General features: G+C 40.5%; 1 protein-coding gene across 4 annotated transcripts in view; it reads left to right on the top strand.

Annotated features, from left to right (window-relative positions):
- The window catches only part of snx19b (sorting nexin 19b), a 58,189-nt gene that overhangs the window by 13,215 nt on the left and 26,694 nt on the right, over positions 1 to 18,280 (top strand). For all 4 annotated transcript variants that reach the window (XM_051957540.1, XM_051957543.1, XM_051957542.1 and 1 more), the window contains exon 11: positions 3,564 to 3,693. In XM_051957540.1, the coding sequence (XP_051813500.1) occupies positions 3,564 to 3,693 (130 nt within the window). The remainder of the gene's footprint in view (positions 1 to 3,563; positions 3,694 to 18,280) is intronic.

Below are 18,280 nucleotides of genomic sequence, written 5' to 3'. Positions count from 1 at the left end.
AAAACATTGAACCTTGAATGTGGTATTATGAAACATTAACAGTAAAGCTGTGACGTCCGCTCAAGTTCGGTCAGTCACATGATCCAAAAACAGAAGTGCAGATGAGTAACTGGAAACCCCTGGAAATTACTGATTGAATTAGTCAGTCAAAAATTATTTTTTTGTAAAGAAACTTGTGGAACCCAGTGAATCCAGGTTCTTTCCAAAGTTTAATATTTCAGGTATAATATTTCTGAGATTTTCAAATTGCCATACAAAGCATTTAGTGGTGTCTTAATTTTACAGTTAGGCTGCTCATTATGCACCTTTTAAATGTTGCATTATCTTCAGTTCAGTATGAGAAACATCCATTTTTTTCTATGTAGCAGACTGATACTGATGTACACTACCGTCCAAAAGTTTGGAGTCACTGAGAAATGTCCCTACTTTTGAAAGAAAAAAACATTTTTTTCAATGAAGATAACATTATCAGAAATCCAGTGTAGATAGTGTTAATGTGGTAAATGACTATTCTAGCTGGAAACAGTTGATTTTTATTGGCATATCTACAAGTGGACATTTGTTACGCCTAAAGCTGCACTTTGGACTGCTGCCCATGGAAATATGCTCCTGCATGAGCTGCAGAGCAAAATGGCTCAGAGATTTATGCATTTTTTATTTAGTCTCAAACCGCATCCCTATCATTGGACTATAAAGCATAAAATAACACTTGCTGCATGAAATGTGAGCCCTCAAATGAAATGCAAACACATTATGTAACCTTTAATGAGCAGCCTGAACTGACTGATTAATTCACTAAAAACTTTAATGTTACAAAACAGTTTTTTCACCACTATTTATTGTCAGGAGTAGAAACAAACAGGAAATATATTCATACACCTTTGGAATATGTGTAACGAGGTTTCTTTATTTTTTTAAGATCTGATTTTAGATGGTGTCCTCCTGTAAAGCTGTGTTGATTATGTTCACCTACACAATGAAATGAAATGAAGAGAAATCGAGTAAAGGGAGGAGAAGTTGATTACAGACACACGTGTTCAGGTTTACAGCACTAACCTGATACCTATGTTTGCAATAGTAGTAGTAATACTAATGACACTGCAATATGTTTTTTGATGTATTTAGTGTCTGAGCTCTGACAGCACCTTAACATGTGTTGTCTTATTTAGCTTAGATTTAGTAATTTTAAGATTCAGAAGAAGTCAGCGTTTCAGCGACTTTCATCCTTTTATCAGTGAATCACACAGATGAGCCAAAACATTCAGACTAGTCAGAGGAAGTGGGCCAGATGAATGGGTTGGAAAAACTTTGACAGAGAGCAGCGGTGATTAATTACTGACAGTGGACTGAGGGGACCAAACCATGAACCTGTGACAGGGTGTTGGAGGATGCGCTGGAACAACTGTGATCCATGGTGACTCCAGCTTGTGACTTCCAGGACTTAAAGGATCCGTCTTCATGCCAGATACCACAGGACACCTTCAGAGGTCTGGTAGAGTCCGAGCCTTGATGAGCCGCAGCTTTTTTTCTTTTTCTTTTTTTTTAGCATTAGACAAACCAGCAACATGTAAGGCAAGGATGGTCATAATGTTTTGGCTTATCAGTGTTTATTCCTGCTGTTGCATTAACGTGGAAGAATTTTCTTCCCTTCTTTCTTTTTGTAGAGGATCTGGTGCAAACAGTTTACTTGTAGTGAAATTTTAACATGAGAAAGTGATGTGAATTAAACATAATGGTTTTAAGCGTGGTTAATTTTTCTGACAAACACGTCACAGATGATTAGTTGAAAAGTTGAAAGCACTTTTTTTTTTTTACGATAACACTAAATGCTGGATTTTGGGGTTCAGAGGCTTATTCTACAGCATACTGTTTTGTGGTTCTGCTGAAATCAGTCTTTTCTGTCTGAAATGCTCTCCTTGTGTAGGATTTAGAGATTACTATAAAGAGTGTTGTTAGTTATTCAGCATAGCAGCTGTGGTCACCTTGAGTTAGTGTCAGTTCAGGATTCCAATACTAATTAGGTGTTACATTGGAAAGATGATCAAATGTCTGTAAAGAACACAGATGTGAAGCTTCAAGGTAGTGTCTTTCTTCTAGCCTCGGTGCCTCGCCATGTCTTGATGATGTCATGTTGTGTGCAGGCGTAAACTAACCGTGACGTCACCCGTTGGTTTCAACGCCGAGAAAATGAAGCCCGGATTTTGCTACTTCCTGGTCGCCGTTTTGGATTTTTTGGAGCCAGTGACGTAAAAAGCGTCATCAAACAGACTGGACCGGAGAGCAACTAGGGGCAGGATTGGCTGAGGACTCTCTTATCCCGCCCACGTTTTACCACAGAGGCTTCTGTTGCTGTCTATCAAGTATAGCCACGCCCCCTGGCTCCGCCAACTTTAACGATTTATTTAAAATTCAGTATTGATTTATTTTAAGATCGGCCACCTGATCTCTCATTTTGACCATGAAAACTAATGGGAAAAAAATCCTGAGCTGTAGAAAATCAGTCTATCAAATTTTATTTTCTCCAAAAATGAATTGGGGTCTATGGAGAAAAAGCTTTTTGGAGCCAACCCTAGCGGACGGTGGGATATTGCAAGTTTTTGACACTTCCGGGTGGGCTTCAATTTTGGAGCCAGATGCTACATCCACTATATATACAGTCTATGGTTGTGTGGGTGTGCGTCCTGTAGCCACGCCCCCACCCTGTCGGCCCCGCCCCTCTGCCATTCTACATTCCTGTTGATGGAAATCCAGCCGACCCCCTACTGAACCGCCCTTCTTTTTTTATTCTGTTGTTGAAATCAAGTTGCTGCATTTGTGACTTTTGGAAGTTTCTTTTGCATTAACGTTTTTTTCCACTAAAGTCCCAATGGTTTATTCTACATGCACACACCCACCCATGCACACTCCTAGTGGGTGTGTGCATGTGAATGGCTGTCTATATGTATGAAGGGTGGAGAGTTGTTTTTTTTTAAATTTTTATTTCTATTTTTAATTGTATTTATTTATTGCCGTCTTTGTTTGTAATTCTTGTGAAGCACTTTGTGTTGTTTTGCATGAAAAGTGCTATACAAATACATGAAGTTTGAATAGCCACCATTCATCCAAGACTAAAGAGGCGTGTGTGATCTCAGAGGGTCTGATGACCTGTCAAGTTTTGATCCCATCAGGATGTTTGTATTATCTGATTCAACTCATAGGTAGCATTGAATGAAAATATGCAAAGAAAAAGACCGGTTTGACTGAAAAGGATGTGGGAGAAATGTGGTAGATTTTAGGTTGTAGCTCATGCTCAGCACAACAGGCAATGTCTGACTCTAACCACATGAGGGCAGTGTTGGTAAATGTATGAAGTGGAGTACTTTCTGTGTTCAGCAGACATGTCCAACGGATGCGTACACATGAAATGTTTTGCCCTTAAACTGCTCATAACGTTTGCTTTCTGTCTAAGGAATCAATGTAAATGTCATCTAAATAGCTGATGTTTGCATTTACCGCAGTAATTGTCATGTTGTGTGTCCTAATGAGTGGTGTTTTTGTGTGTGTTTTGCATGTTGGGACAACAGCATCTGAGACAGCCCTGGCTGAAGTGGCTCTGAATATTCTGTGTGTGCTGATGAAGGAGCAGTGGAGCTGGCTGTGCACTGAAAACATTCAGAAGACCATAAGGCTGCTGTTTGGGACCCTCATTAACAGGTGACATGCTCCACTCATTTCACACTGATGGCCTGCAACAACAGAGTACAATAAGGAAAACACATATTTTGGACTACTTGTCTAAAGTGGACTTCACAAAGTGCTTAAAGTAGAATAAATTTCAGTTGTTGACTGATAACAAAATCAAATCAAAAGAAAGTTATTTCATGAATAAGTGATGACAAAATCAAGGTACAGTATGTTACAGGTGATGCAGTGCCACGATTGACCATCTGTCAGTCAACACCTTGGTCCAGAGGAAAATATCATGACAAATACAACTAAGCAGATTCAAGAAATGCAACCAACAGATCACAGTTAACACACAAAACTCTTAAAAACTAGTCCTCAAATTCATGTCAGTTTTACCAGCACAGATTGCACTAGTGTGTTAACATGTACACCCCCTGTCAAAAGTTTTAGGACACTGTCTCATTCAAATAAAGTAGAACCTGTCCTACAACTTTTGACAGGGGGTGTATGTTATCATGTGAATGTGATCAGGGCAGGACTCTGATCATACATGTAAAGTTTCAGGCAGATTGGAGCATGTTCAGGGCATTTACACTGCATTTGAAATTTCATGGCGAAGGATCAAAATTCTAGAGGCCGCCACGGACACGCCCTTTGACTTTGGAAAAAGATTTTAATAACTTTGGATCATTAAGGCCTCCTGTATGTACTGGCTGAATTGGAGTTTCCCCCTAGGAGGAGTTCGCTCTAGAAAAAAAAAAGAAAAATGGGCAAAATCTGACATTCAACGCAAAATAGCTCACTTCCTGTTGGGTTTGGAATGTGGCTGTCACTGACGTTTTTGTTCAGCCTGATGTGCTGCATATGTGTACCAAATTTGGTAGATACACCCCCTGTCAAAAGTTGTAGGACAGGCTCTACTTTATTTGAATGAGAAAGTGTCCTAAAACTTTTGACAGGGGGTGTACATGAAGCTAGCCTGCATTCTACATCCTCTGTCTTTGTGGCAATGATGAATAACTACAAAAAACATGCTCATCAAAATTGCTAATATTGCCAGCAAAATAATAGAACTTCTTCGTGACATTAGCTAAACCTCTTCTGTCTGACAAAATCACCCTCAAACTCTCTGAGGTTCAGTCCATCTTCAGGCTTCAGGTTTCTAAAGAAGCAGGGTGAGGACCTTTATCCCATCAGCCATGACATGCTTTAACACACATGCAGGCTCGTGACTCTTGCGCATGAACTCCTAGTGTTTACAGCAGTTCTATCAATAGTGCTGCTTAGTCAACCCGATCTCACGGGGATTCGTGAAACTGTCACGTAAGTTTTAGTTTCGGTTTCGTGTGCACCAACACGATTTCGTCATGTTTTTCGTGCCGCTCACCACGAAATGTTTTTCGCTGTGGTAATCACATCTGAAAGTGGTTTATACCGGCGGATTCATGACGATCTAAGCTGTCCATCGGCGTATACTGCTTGTGTGATCGCGTTTGCGGCCGCCGGCCGCCGGACATTCTTGAAATTCCTATGCAAATTGGTAAGTGTACCACCGGCTTATGGTTAGGTTATGGTTAGGTTATGGTTAGGTTATGGTTAGGTTATGGTTAGGGTTATGGTTAGGGACGATGTCATGCAAAATATAGCGTTGGATTCGCCACGGTTTTACATTAAAAATATAATATACACATTCTTTTGAAATACGTTCTGAGTGGCACGAAAAGTCCGCCGTTTAAAATACATTGGTGCGCATTTCGTGGTGAGCGGCACGAAAAACATGACGAAATCGTGTTGGTGCACACGAAACCGAAACTAAAACTTACGTGACAGTTTCACGAATCCCCGTGAGATCGGACTGGCTTAGTAGTAGTACTGCACTATTGCACTGAAACTAACACCAATCTCTGAGTGGTTTATATTGACTTTTTGTTCTTTCTGAGAATGGCAGTGTAGTGCTTATAGTGTCATGGTTCTGTTCATTGTTTGCAGTGGGTGTCTGTCATGTGCAGACTGTCTTTCATTAACTGTTTTAACAATAACAACCTTGTGCTTACGCTGCAAACCACGTCAGTACATCAGCATAGTCGGTCTAAATGTGTGATGGCAGTGGTAGCATAGTAACTTCTTCAAGAAATCATTTTTAGCCCAGAACACAGTTGAGCCTTGGTACAGCTGATGCTGGTAAAAACACAGATTAAATATATATGTTTGTGTGTCTGTATGTACACAATATGTTGGAGTAATGTTATGTTTTAGTTGGGTCTTTATTTCAGTGGATCTGGAGCCTCTCTGCTGGACAAACTACACGAAGACACCATTTCTAAATTTACCAAGCATCTTTTTCTGTTAACAAGCAAAACATCTTGAACAATATACAGGCCAATACCGATACGATATCTGTGTTAGCCAGTATTAGTGGTTGGGTTTTATATTTATTCCATTTATCCACTTTCTGAGGCATATCCATGCTTGTAATGATAGCAGGTTTAAATAACATAACTCAGATGTTCACGGGGATCCACATAGATCGTTGTTTTGGCTCTAAGCGTTCACTGACAGCTTCCAGAGGCTGATGACCACAAGTGAGGTTTGGAACAGCTTCACTTTGAAAGTCTGGTGGGACTTGATTATGGCTGTTATTACTGCAACCAGCCTGTCTGCCCATCCTGTGATATCTTTAACCCATACTTGTGAGCAACACTCCCAAATATGAACCGTCCTTTTCTTGGGGCATCAATTAAACTTCTGAGCCTCGGCGGTCCATGTATCTTTATTAGAATGCATTTTTATTCTTAACCACAAAGATGTTTTTTAGGTGACGTTACAGGGACAGAACTTCACTTAGATACTTTAAATGTTCGATAGGCTGAGTGGGGAATTTTATTTTACATTTGCATTAGCAATGCTGACTTCATCAATCAATCAAAGTGGTAGCACTCTAATCATTCAGATGTAGGTCACTTTTCTGTTAATATTTCTCATGACTTCCTGTGGAAATACTCCCCACAGTGTTGGAGAGAGCAGCAGTAGGCATGCTATATTTGTCCTTCACCCAAGATTAGACAAAACATCAAGGGAAGTCAATGCATAAAAAGGCAATAAAAGACTAGATCTAAGCTGCTAGCAGATTTATCGAAGTGTCCAAATAACTAACAGCCCAGTTTATTTCAGATTTTTAATCAGTGAAACTGAAAGCTCACCCCTCAGCCTGAGGTTAGTCACAGTGTAACAAAATATTTACCTGAAACTGATAAACTGACTGTGTGACAGCTCACCTGTCTGTGCTGAAGTAAGGTTCAGTGTGACTTGCTGGTAGACCCTGATTGGTCCTTTGTGTCATGGTTTATTTCTAATTATGAAGTTACTATTGTGTAAATGTGTGCAGCTCTCTGTCTTTGGAGGTACTTGTGGATCCCAATGCTGTATGATGCTTTGCAGTAGACTACGAAGAAATATTCAGAAACAACTAGAAACTAAACTGCTATTCTGTATGCGACAGCTCACCCAATTGCCCGGACTGATCGACTCTTCATTCTCTTTTGGGGATAATTTATGATTATAAGGATTTTATCAGGCTACCAGCACTGTTGTCCCACTTGCACAGATGGATGCAGTGCCCTCTCTCTTTCTAGACAGACATATGGATCCTGCTGCTGGCCGACGCTGTAGATATTTATAAAACTTAGAGGAAATAGTTCTGAACAAACTTCAGCTCCTCTTAACATCTTGTGGGGGAAAAAATACACCATTAATTTTGGTGAACATCATTATTCTAAGCTGTCAGTTTTCATTGTAGCATAGTTTTGTTTTTATGGGCATTTCATTTTGTAGAAGTAGATTTTAAATTAAGCAAAGTGAGTAAGAAAGTAGTGTTATGATTGTGGTGCACAAACACTTTATTCGGGGTCTCTGTGGTGCTTTTTATGTGACTGTTTCTGAAATGTTTAAAAAATCCTTCCTTAAATCACTTCACATAAACGCAAAGTATCGTTGCTTTTGGTGCCTATCCGTAATGAGACTTGTTCTGTGGTGAAAGTGATGATGTTGTTAATCAGATTACCAATGCAACTTTTACAGGAATGTGACCAGGGTGTGCATTTAGACATGTAGCTGACGTGTTCTGCTGCCGTCAGATTAACAGAATGGGGTGCATGTTATACTTGCAATGGGAGTTTTTCAGTGCAGCCACAGTTCTTAAGTTCCACCTAGTAGTTATTACTCGGTGCAATCGCAGCCTGATGTAATTAGTAAGAGCAGATCAGCTCCACTGAAGCACCAGTGCATGACCGCCTTGCTCCTTTTATATTCTGTTTGCTTCTTGTAGTGCTTTAAAAACAAGCTAATGCAGATCTCTTCAAGTATACCTGGCTTTTTATGAGGATATCTGCAAAGAAGTGATGGAAATGTCTACATAATAGAAGGCCGCTGAGTCTGTAACCTCAGCCAGGTCAGGACACGAAGACACATGTTTCCCAGTGAAGATTCCACAGAGAAGGCTGTTTATGGGCAGGAGATGGGACTCTTGGTTTTATACAGTCATTAGTCAAGAGAAGCTGATATTTTAGACGAACGTTGACTCTGAGCATTTGCAAGTGATGCAAATAAAATCAGGGAAATCACTTGCCATGCTGTATAACTATCAACTACTGACCGAACCATAAACGGTAATGAAATGCTCGCTTTCTATTTCAAGAAACCTGCTCTCACTTTTTCAATACTTTTCACTGTTACATTTGTTGTAAAGTGTGTCAGTTTATGTGCATACATGCATGCAGGCACTGTTTGGCCCTGAAAAGAATGCTTGACATTAACTGTGCAAACATTTGTCGCAGAGGGGTATAGCTCCCGCTGCCAGTAAACTGAACATGCAGACAACGTTCTCAGGTTCTAGTGTTTGTACTGCTAGTGCTGTGACCTCACGTTCCCTGGGGTGTCAGTACCAGAATATCGCAGCTTCGTATTGATACTCGGTCCTCTATTTTAAGGAGTCCCACCAGCCAAGTATGAAAGTCCTTGTGCTTTTGTTTGGCCTCATCTATATTCGGCAGCAGTCTGTCAGCAATGCAGTGACAGCGCTTAGTGTGGCAATTATTCCTCTCATCAGCTGGTTTCTGTGTGCAGAGAAGACTAGATGCTATGCCTGTAAACTGCTGTTGATAATAGCACTACACATGAAACAGTGTTATGCAGATGGCTCTTCTGTCCGTATACAACTTCAGTAGTTAAAAGCGAATGCAAAATTATTTATAATGACATTTAATAACAGTAAAATAATAGATTCCAGGCATGTATTTAAGTGTTACATGAAAGTACAATGCAAAAATAAAGCAGCAAATTATATAAAGGCCTTACATAAAAGTCTTTGTACTAAAAGGAAAAAGTGATTAAAGAATGATGTGAATAATAGTGCCAATTGTTAGCATATGTCAGGGTGTTGTAAAGCGTCTCGGCCACAACCTTTGGGATGTCGCCAGGATTTACTGATGGTTACCAGAGACACGCTGGAGGATTTTGGGATGCGCTCTCTCTGACGAAGAGAGAGAGACCAAGATGAAGCTGTTTTAGTGGCCATTCCTAGCCGGGCCTTACAGCGCCGCTAAACAACATTGTTGGGCGCACCAATATCGTGACTCTAGATCTGGCAATAATAGTACTTTTTTCCACCGTTTGCCATGACAGAAATATCAATGGATTAGGACTCTGAGGCTATCGGGATTCCTCAGAGTCCTGGTGACCTTGGTGTTCACCTGTCTTTTCCTCTAGTGTTACCAGCAAGTTGACAATTTTTGGGCAAAAAGCAAAATGCCCAAACAACGATTGGATGCATTGCCATGAAACTTGGTACACACACTCAACAGCAGACTATTACAGGATAGCTTTGTTCTCAGATAGTCTCAGGTCTTGGTATCATGGATTCCATGACCTCTTGGAATCATTTTTCTGAATCTCTGCTCCATATTGACATGATTCATCACATCATTTCTGTGAATTTGCCAGCTGAACGTTCAGGTTGTCAGTCTCCTATTCTGCCATATCCCATAGCTGTTGTATTGGATTGAGGGATGACCACTGAACTCACCTGAACACACTGTCATGTTCGTCCTGTTCATGAAACCAGTTCCAGATGACTTGTTGCATGGTGCACGAGCCCACTGACAATTAGGGCTTGCACTTACACATTTAAATAAAAAGAGTGCTGCTTTCTCTTCCATATTGTGCTACATTTCTGCAAATGTTCAATCGTTTGGATCATTAAAGGACTGGTCCTCATTTCATCTCTTAGAAGCAAGATATAAATAAAATTCACAAGCAAGATTTTTTTTACCGAATAATACACCATAACATTATGATGCCTAAAATTGTGTTGGTCCCTGTTTTGCTGCCAAAACAGCCTTTACTCATTGAGGCATGGTCTCCACTAGAACCCTGAAGGTGTACTGTGGTATCTGGCACCAAGATGTTAGCAGCAGATCCTTTAAGTCCTGGAAGTTGCGAGGTGAGGCCTCCATGGATCGGACTTGTTTACCCAGAACATCTCACAGATGCTGGATTGGATTGAGATCTGGGGAATTTGGAGTCAACACCTCAAACTTGTTGTGCTCCTCAATGTTTGCTTTGTGGTATGGCACATTATCCTACTGAAAGAGGCCAAAGCCATCAGGGAATACTGTTTCCATGGAAGTGTGCACACGGTCTGCACAATGCTGAGGTAGGTGGTACGTGTCACAGTAACATCCAAAGGCATGATCCAAGGTCACCAATGATTTTTTTTGCCAATCAGCGGTGCATATCAGTGGTAATCAAGGAGACCTATAACCACTAGTTGGAACTGATATCCATTAAATATTAATAGCTGGGTTGTTCATAACTAGGTTGCTTCATATGTCATGGTGTCACAGCATCATGTAACCATAATGCACTCTGTTTACCCTGAAATCATTCAGTTTTTGTCCTCCAGTTACATCTGCTACTACTCTGATTTCTTAATGTTTTGTTGTTTTATCACTTTTATAGCTCACTAAGGCCTATATTTTTTATAAATATTATTATTTTCTGGACACTGTTTCAGGGTAATCTGATGATATTGCGTTATGGGACGCTCTCTCTTCCCAGTCTACCCCAGACATTTGATGCTTGTTCTGGTGTTCTCTCTGTTGTGTGTTCATCTTCTGCTCTGCACTACATCTGCAACATGCAGAAAACTCTTTAATAGACTACCACTGCAGGGGTGTGTGCACAGTGACATGGCAGATCACTCCCTGGTGGCTGCATGTTAATTTAGCAAGCTTTTAGTTTGATGTGCAACAGAATTTTTTTCCATGTAAATATCACAGTCAATCATGTTTGTGTTAATTGTTAATTGCAAGGAAGCTTAAACTGTGATTGAGACTATTATTATTAGATAATAAAGCTCAATAGAATATTGAGATCTTAAAATTACCTGGAAAAACTTATTGTAAGCTATATTTTACCAGGATTGTCAACCTTAGATGTCTTAAAATGAGCCAGACATGCTAAAAAATTTAGCAGTTTTCACTTAAAAATAGATTTTTGCTTTCATGTAACCTCCGAATTTGAGCTGTATTAACCCTCCTGTTGTACTCATTTACTCGCACCAAAAATATCGGTTCTTTGTCTGAAAAAAATCCAAAAATTCTGCAAAAAAATTCCCCAGATTTCTGAAAATTTGCAAAACCTTCAGGAAGAAAAACTTCCTTAAATTCCTTAAAAGTTTCCTTTTAAAGTTTTATTTTTTAAAAATACCCCAAATTTGGCAAGAAAATTCTTGTAAATATTTTCAAAAATTGAATAAAATTCTTCCAAAAAAATCCTAAAAATATCTAAAGTGATTACATATATATCAGTAAAACTTCTATTTTCTTTAAGAAGATCTTAAGAAACATTTTTAACATTTCTTTTTTCCACCGAAAAATGTTCAAAGATTTCCCAAAAATATTGAAAGAAGTTTCACTGTGAAAATATTCCCCCCCCCCCCCCCCCACACACACACACACACACATTTTCAAACTTTAAAACGGTTCAGTTTGACCCGCAGGGCGAGGACGAGTTTTCTTGTAAAATTCAACTCAAAACAAGACAATTTCATGATTGTTTGAATTAACAAGATATTTAAGATGTGTTGTCTTAAAATAAGTCCGTCCATCTGCTGAAATGTCTCTTTTTAAGTGAATTTATCTTAAATCAAGTGGGATGAGACATTTTCACTAAAAATAAGACAAATACACTTGGTAAGATTTTGGGTTTTTGCAGTGTACTTACTAAAATCTGCATTTATGGCATTTAACAGACAGGATAGATATAAAAATGCAGTATGACAATACAGCAGTCTGAACAAATAGCCATGAAAGTGCATTCAAGTGCTGAATTAACTGAACCCTACTTTGCACTATGTAGTCAAGAATAATAGAGTTATGTTTCTCAGTGTTGGTCATTTATGTTTATTAAAAAAAACAGTCCATGACTCATACATGGAGCATTTTTTACTTGGACTGACAGCATATGTCATGTGCTGTGGGGGGGGGGGGTTATATGATCTGACAGCTGTTTAGTGGGAAACAAATAGAAGCTGCAGGCACCAGAAACCTTATCCATGCCAGCGTACAGCCGTAGTGCATGCGTGTCTGTCAGAATTTAATTCGGAATTGCGAGTTGATAGAGAAAGTGTGTGTTTGTGTGTGTGAGAGATGAAGCCAGGACCCAACAGCCAAATCTGGGTCTGTGTGTATGTGACAGGCCTGGCTGGAAAAGCTGTCTCTCTGCTCCTATAAATGGGGTCCAAGGCGAGGCTCTGGTTTGGGAGATGTCTGATTTTTATGGACTGGAAAGTGGGACAGTTTAAGATGAATATAGTCTCTTTCTGTTAGACAGCAGTCTGGATGGAAAATCCAGCTGGGGCCAGATTGTTGTCAGTGTCTAGATGTACTGTAGATGTAGCGGCCACTTTATGTTCTGTTTGGTTGAGTGTCTGTAAACATAATGCATTTACCCATTACAGTGATCAGTGGCATCCTTTTGGTGACGATCTTGAGGCAGATATCCATCAGTGTAAATACAAGTTAAACTCTCAGAAAAGCATTTGGGTAAGATTTGTGTCAGCATTTAAAATGTGGAGACAACTCAGTAAATACATGCATGAGAGCGCAGAGGTAGGGTTACCCTCTTTCAAATTGAAATTTGCCCTTTCAGACTCCAAAATATTCTCACTGGACAACATGGGCTGCAGTCGTGTGGTGGAGAAACTGGGTCAGTGGTGATGATGATGCATTATAATGATCGTAATTAATCAAATTGCATCAAGTGGTTCAAATTTTCTCGGCAAGCTGTTTTGCTGTTGGAGTAGCACGCCGTAATTGTGGAACATTCCCAGTCAGACTCCAGAGGACGCATCACATCTGACTGACATTTTCACCACTTCACCTATCTGGAGAATGCTCAGGTGCTGTTTGTCAGTGCACCTGGACTGCCATGCTAATGCTCAGCAGCTTTTCTCTATTTGTCGGTGGGCTGCAAGTATTTCCTTATTGGAACATCTCATTTCACCAAACTCCTTGTGGCATCGCTGCCCTGCCAGTCTTTTACTGCACCTGTCACACAATGACATGATTCTTTATTTTTACTCCCTAAAATGGCATATTAATACTTCCATAAACAATTCAAATGGTACCACAAGTCCTCGCTGACAGCTTGATGATGGAGGTGAGGATGAAGGGGAGTGCAGAGGATTTAAACCCTGTCAGCAGTTGTCAAAGAGAGCACTCCCACTCTGTCCTTTTCTTTTGCTCACTCTGGCTCTGCTTCTGCCACACTGTTAATTAATGCCCAGGGATCTCAGCCTGACATCCAGTGGCCCGCTTGGGTTTCACCGGTGGTGAACAACATGTTGTTTGGCTTCAGCAAAAGTGGTTTCTGTCTCACTGCTGTACTATTTAGCTTGTGACCACATTGTGGCATTTGGAGAGAACTCTAAAGATGTGGTCAAAACGCAAACGCTAACAAAATGTATAACACTGGCTTTTCTAAGTAGTATATTTTATTCAGTGGGAGGCCGCTTGCATGCTATTTCATAATGTGTTTTTCAGTTTTATGGGTTGGCACCTTGTTGTAAATTTGCAGGCTTGAGCAGAATACAGACAGGTGGATTACTTCAGAGGCCCTGAGCAAGCTGTATCCAAGAACAACAGTCTTGAAAGTTAATCTAGTTTTCATAGTCATTCCCAATATGATGTTTCAGCTGAAAGTGTGAACACCATGTCATCAAACAGAGTTTTAATGAAAAATCATAACAACACCAGATACCATAACTGTCAAATAACTAAATGGTTTTCAAAGTCATTCAGAACCTTTCTCAAAAACAGTCTTAACTCACCAGTGTCTCAGTCTTCATTAGCAGATGGAATTTTCTCTGCTATCACAAGGATGGCTCACTTATGGATAGGAAAAGATTTTAACTAAGTCATCTCCTTGACGTCAAAGCCAACTCCATTCATTTACATGAACAAGGCCAAGAATGAACCGTCATACTTGTGTGCAGGGCCTCTGACCCACATGCTATAGACACAGAAGATGGACATAATGTCTGAGCCCGAAAGGTAAAGCAAAGCTTCAGTTCCTGAAACCTGCATTCTTTCTAAATGCCCATGAGGAACGAGTCATCAATGCTGCAAAAAGCAGCTAGAGCGTGTAAAAGTTTTAGGAAAAAACAAAAAACAAAACAATGGCTGGCATCAGGGTTACTGCCTCTGTCTTCATATACTGTCTACTCAGGCACTAGACACTAAACAGCCTTGCTTGTTACGTCTGGTTTCCAAACAGCAAGATGGTGACTGCCAAATTCTGAATTCGCGGCTTCAGAACAGTAGTCTATAAACCAATGGTACTAGGTCCATCATTTCTGAGACTCACACACACTTTCATGACATTACAAAAAAAAGGCAGAAACAAGAAACAAAAACTTGTGCTGTGGTAAATGGTTTCTAATTTCTGCTCAAATTCGCCTTCTGCCTTTTTCCCCAAAAAGCTTTTATGGGAAAACTGTTGATTACATTGCTGTTGTTTCCCACTGACATGCATGTCATACACCAGCAAGGCTGGATTAGAATAAAGGTACAGCAATATTTATTGAACTTAACAACATAGATAGTTAGGTTCAACTGATATGTAGACCCTGGTTGTGTAGCAGTACAGCTGACAGGTGGAATTTGGAAACTCTCAAGGAATTTCCCAGAACATCTGGAAAGTCACAGTGGTGCGAAGGACGGGTATTGATATTTAAGGACTACCCAGTTAATTTCAAAAACACCAGCAAAAAGATGACTGGCAAGATATGAAGCCACTTTAGAGTTGGTGAATAAAAGAAACTTTGTTAGGTTGTGAAATCCACCAACATTGGCTTCAAAGTCTTGACTCTCTGGCCTGGAACAACACACAATATTTGGTGAAAACAACTTAAGCAGAATGAAAGAGCAGAGAGTCACAGATGGAGGAAGGCAGAACACAGGAAAGGACTGACTTTTAACAGCTTTTGGCAATGTTGTGTTCAGCATCTTGTGCTGTCCATGAAAGCCAGTCAGCCAAGGAAAGTATCAGAAGGTTTAAAGTTTAAAGATGCACAATTCATGTACTTGCTCCTTGTTTTTACTTTAGCGCAAACTTTGCCGCTGCATTAGACCACTGCAGACATGTTTTGAGCTTCTAGCCATGAAGTGCTATCAGACTAAGAAGTAAACTGCACAACTTTTTGAAATGCAGTATTCTTTAACTTTTGCTACAATTGGAAAAAAAAACCCTGGCCTGTTATTCATCTTTGAAAAAGCCACAATGCTAGCAGTGCATTTTGAGCTCAAATTAGTACTCCAGCTAGCTCTACGCTGCTGTCATGTGTTGAGCAGATCCATATGTAGTGATGTTTATCCACATTGAACGGGTCATATGCCTGCTCGTCTGCTGCCGGCTCGTCACTGTTTCTACCAGAGAGGGTAGAGGATTTGTTCAAATTAACTGGTTCAGACACTCGGGTATAAAATTACTACATATATGAATACGTATTCGAAGATATTTAGTTTGAGGTATTACCAGTGTGAGAGAACAGACAAGCGTCTGGGTCTGAAGACAGGACTATTTTTAATCTTCTATTTGTGACTTTAGTAGCTGTTGTTCCTAGAATTTATTCCTTTGGACATAGTGTTTTATTTGGCAACCCTGCATGATTTGACAAGTGTCAGAGTTCATTTTTTATCATGTCTTAACATAACATAAGGCGTTATGCCCTGTTACTGCGTGAACAACTAATGATTCTTTATGACAGCGATGTGGGGATTCCACAGTTTGAGGCCTTTCTCTTCTAAATGATTTGCCCTGTAACAGAGCTCGCTCTTCAACTCTGTGACACCACTAGTTGTTTTTACAGTGAGGAGATGATATCAGAGTCCTCTGCTGTTTTTCTGTTCTGGTGCTGTTCCTTGACATATGGGTCCAGGGGCCAGGCATGAGGTATAAACAGAATACTCTGCTTGGAAGCCCCAAGCTTCTTCTGTCAGCAGGAATTCACTCCCAGCCTGAGAGCGTTGGTGGTCAGATGGTTGGGCTATACATGACAGATTTGGTATTGGTGGGAAGAGGAGGGAGAACAGAATAGGTTCTTGTTACATAATGCTGCAGGCTAACTATCTGCCTCTGTAGAGATGGAGGAGGTGTGACCTCCCTGGACAGGCTGTTCCAGAGATGAGACGAATTCAGACGTAGTCCTCACAGTGAGATCAGCCTGTCTGAGTGGTTTATATCTCATGCTGTATTTCAGTTGGCAGTTTGCCTTGTGTCATGCCACTATTACGTTTACGTGGACATTATTCACTTTCTACAGGCATTTCTTAACTATAAATATCGTCTTCTATTACTGGCTAATAGTAGTCGGCAGTTGCTTTCCTATTCCTGCTGACCTATGTAATCGTCTCAAGGGGACATTGTTGCTGAAGTACCTAGGTCAGTTCTCCTGAAGGTTATGAAACACACTTATCCCCCTGCCCCAGTGTGCCATCAGTTAAACCTTGCCAGTCTCTGTGTCCATTTGTCCTTTTTTAGTGTTTGTGAGTTGTAGCCACTCAGAAATCCTCCCTTGGCAGGACATGAAAGATAATGTAGCTCATTATTGTCCACACTCTTGATAAAGTTAGATAGAGGACAAGTGGCGCATGCTAGAACACTGTGGGGATGTTTGCAGAATAAACTTGATAAGTGATAAACGCATGTCTTAAATAAGGACAGTAGCTGGATGAAGTCATGCAGTGACCCTTTGGCCTGTTCACATCTCTTGGTGTCTGTTTTCACCACTCACCTGAGCCTGGGGCTTGAGATGTGGTTCCAAAGTCATGGTTCATCTTCTGTCTCCAGAGACATACTTGTGCAATGACATCCTCTCTGTCGAAAACTGGCTCTAAGCTTATTTTAGCTCAAATGGGACCTGGTTATGCTTGTCTGTATTTACCTTAAATGGTAACTAAAATAAATCCCCCTGCAGTCCAACACATACATAGTTGTTCCCCAGATGAGCTGATGTTTTATGTGTTTTTGGATTCTGTTGCGTCAGTCGCTTTTGATTAGCTGCCAAGTATTTGAGGTATCTTGCCTTCATCTTGATTGTTGTGGGTTGTTGCTTGAGTTAATCAGTTGATGTAGACCCTTGAGCTTGTGAGTATAACTGGCCTTGGTCGCTCATTAAGTATAGTTACGGAGGCTAAAGCACACAGTTTATCTCCCAAAGGATTCAGGGGCCACAATGTGCTAGCTAAAGGTTACTGAATAAATTGAAGTCTAATGTAAATCAATGGATACACTAATGAGCCTCTACTTGGAAACCGCCTGCCTAAGATTGTGTAGGCCACACTTGTGCCACCAACACAGCTCTGACCTGTTGAGACATAGACGCTGAAGGACCTGGGAAAGTGTCAGGCACCGCCACATTAGGAACAGACCCATTAAAATCCTGTACATTGTGAGGTGAGACCTCTATGGACTGGACTTGTTTTTGGAGCACTTCCCACAAAAGTTTGATCAGATTGAGATCTGGGGCATTTGGAGACCTAGTCAACAACTTGAGCTCTTGATAATGTTCCTCAGTTCATTCCTCAGCAATGGCCTATATTTGACAAGTTGTGATGCTCTGTGTATACTGACACCTGTCTATCATAGGTAGCATGAGGATTTTCAGCAGTTTGTGCTACAAAAGTGCATGAGGAGGAATGTTTGTCCTCCACAAGAATCAATTAGCCATGGGTGTCCATGGTCCTGTCACCAGTTCACAGGTTGTCTTTCCATTGTGCCACTTTGGTGCATACCAGGAAGACCCGAGAAGACCCGCCATTTTATAGATGCTCTATCCCAATCATCTAGGCATCACAATTTGAACCTTATTAAAGTCTCTTGGAGATCTCCGTTTCGCTGCGCATTGTTTGTGCTTCCAACCCATCCACTTTAAGAGCTGACTCTTCACTTAATATATCCCACTCCTGGACAAGTGTCAGTGTAAAGAGATGATCAATTACATCACTTTACCTGTCAGCGGTTTCAATAATATGGCTGATTAGTGTAAATCCTCTGT

Source organism: Acanthochromis polyacanthus, chromosome 13, assembly GCF_021347895.1.
Source record: "Acanthochromis polyacanthus isolate Apoly-LR-REF ecotype Palm Island chromosome 13, KAUST_Apoly_ChrSc, whole genome shotgun sequence".
Lineage (NCBI taxonomy): Eukaryota > Metazoa > Chordata > Actinopteri > Pomacentridae > Acanthochromis > Acanthochromis polyacanthus.
Note: the sequence above shows the minus strand (reverse complement) of the source record. Positions and strands in the feature narration are given on the sequence as shown.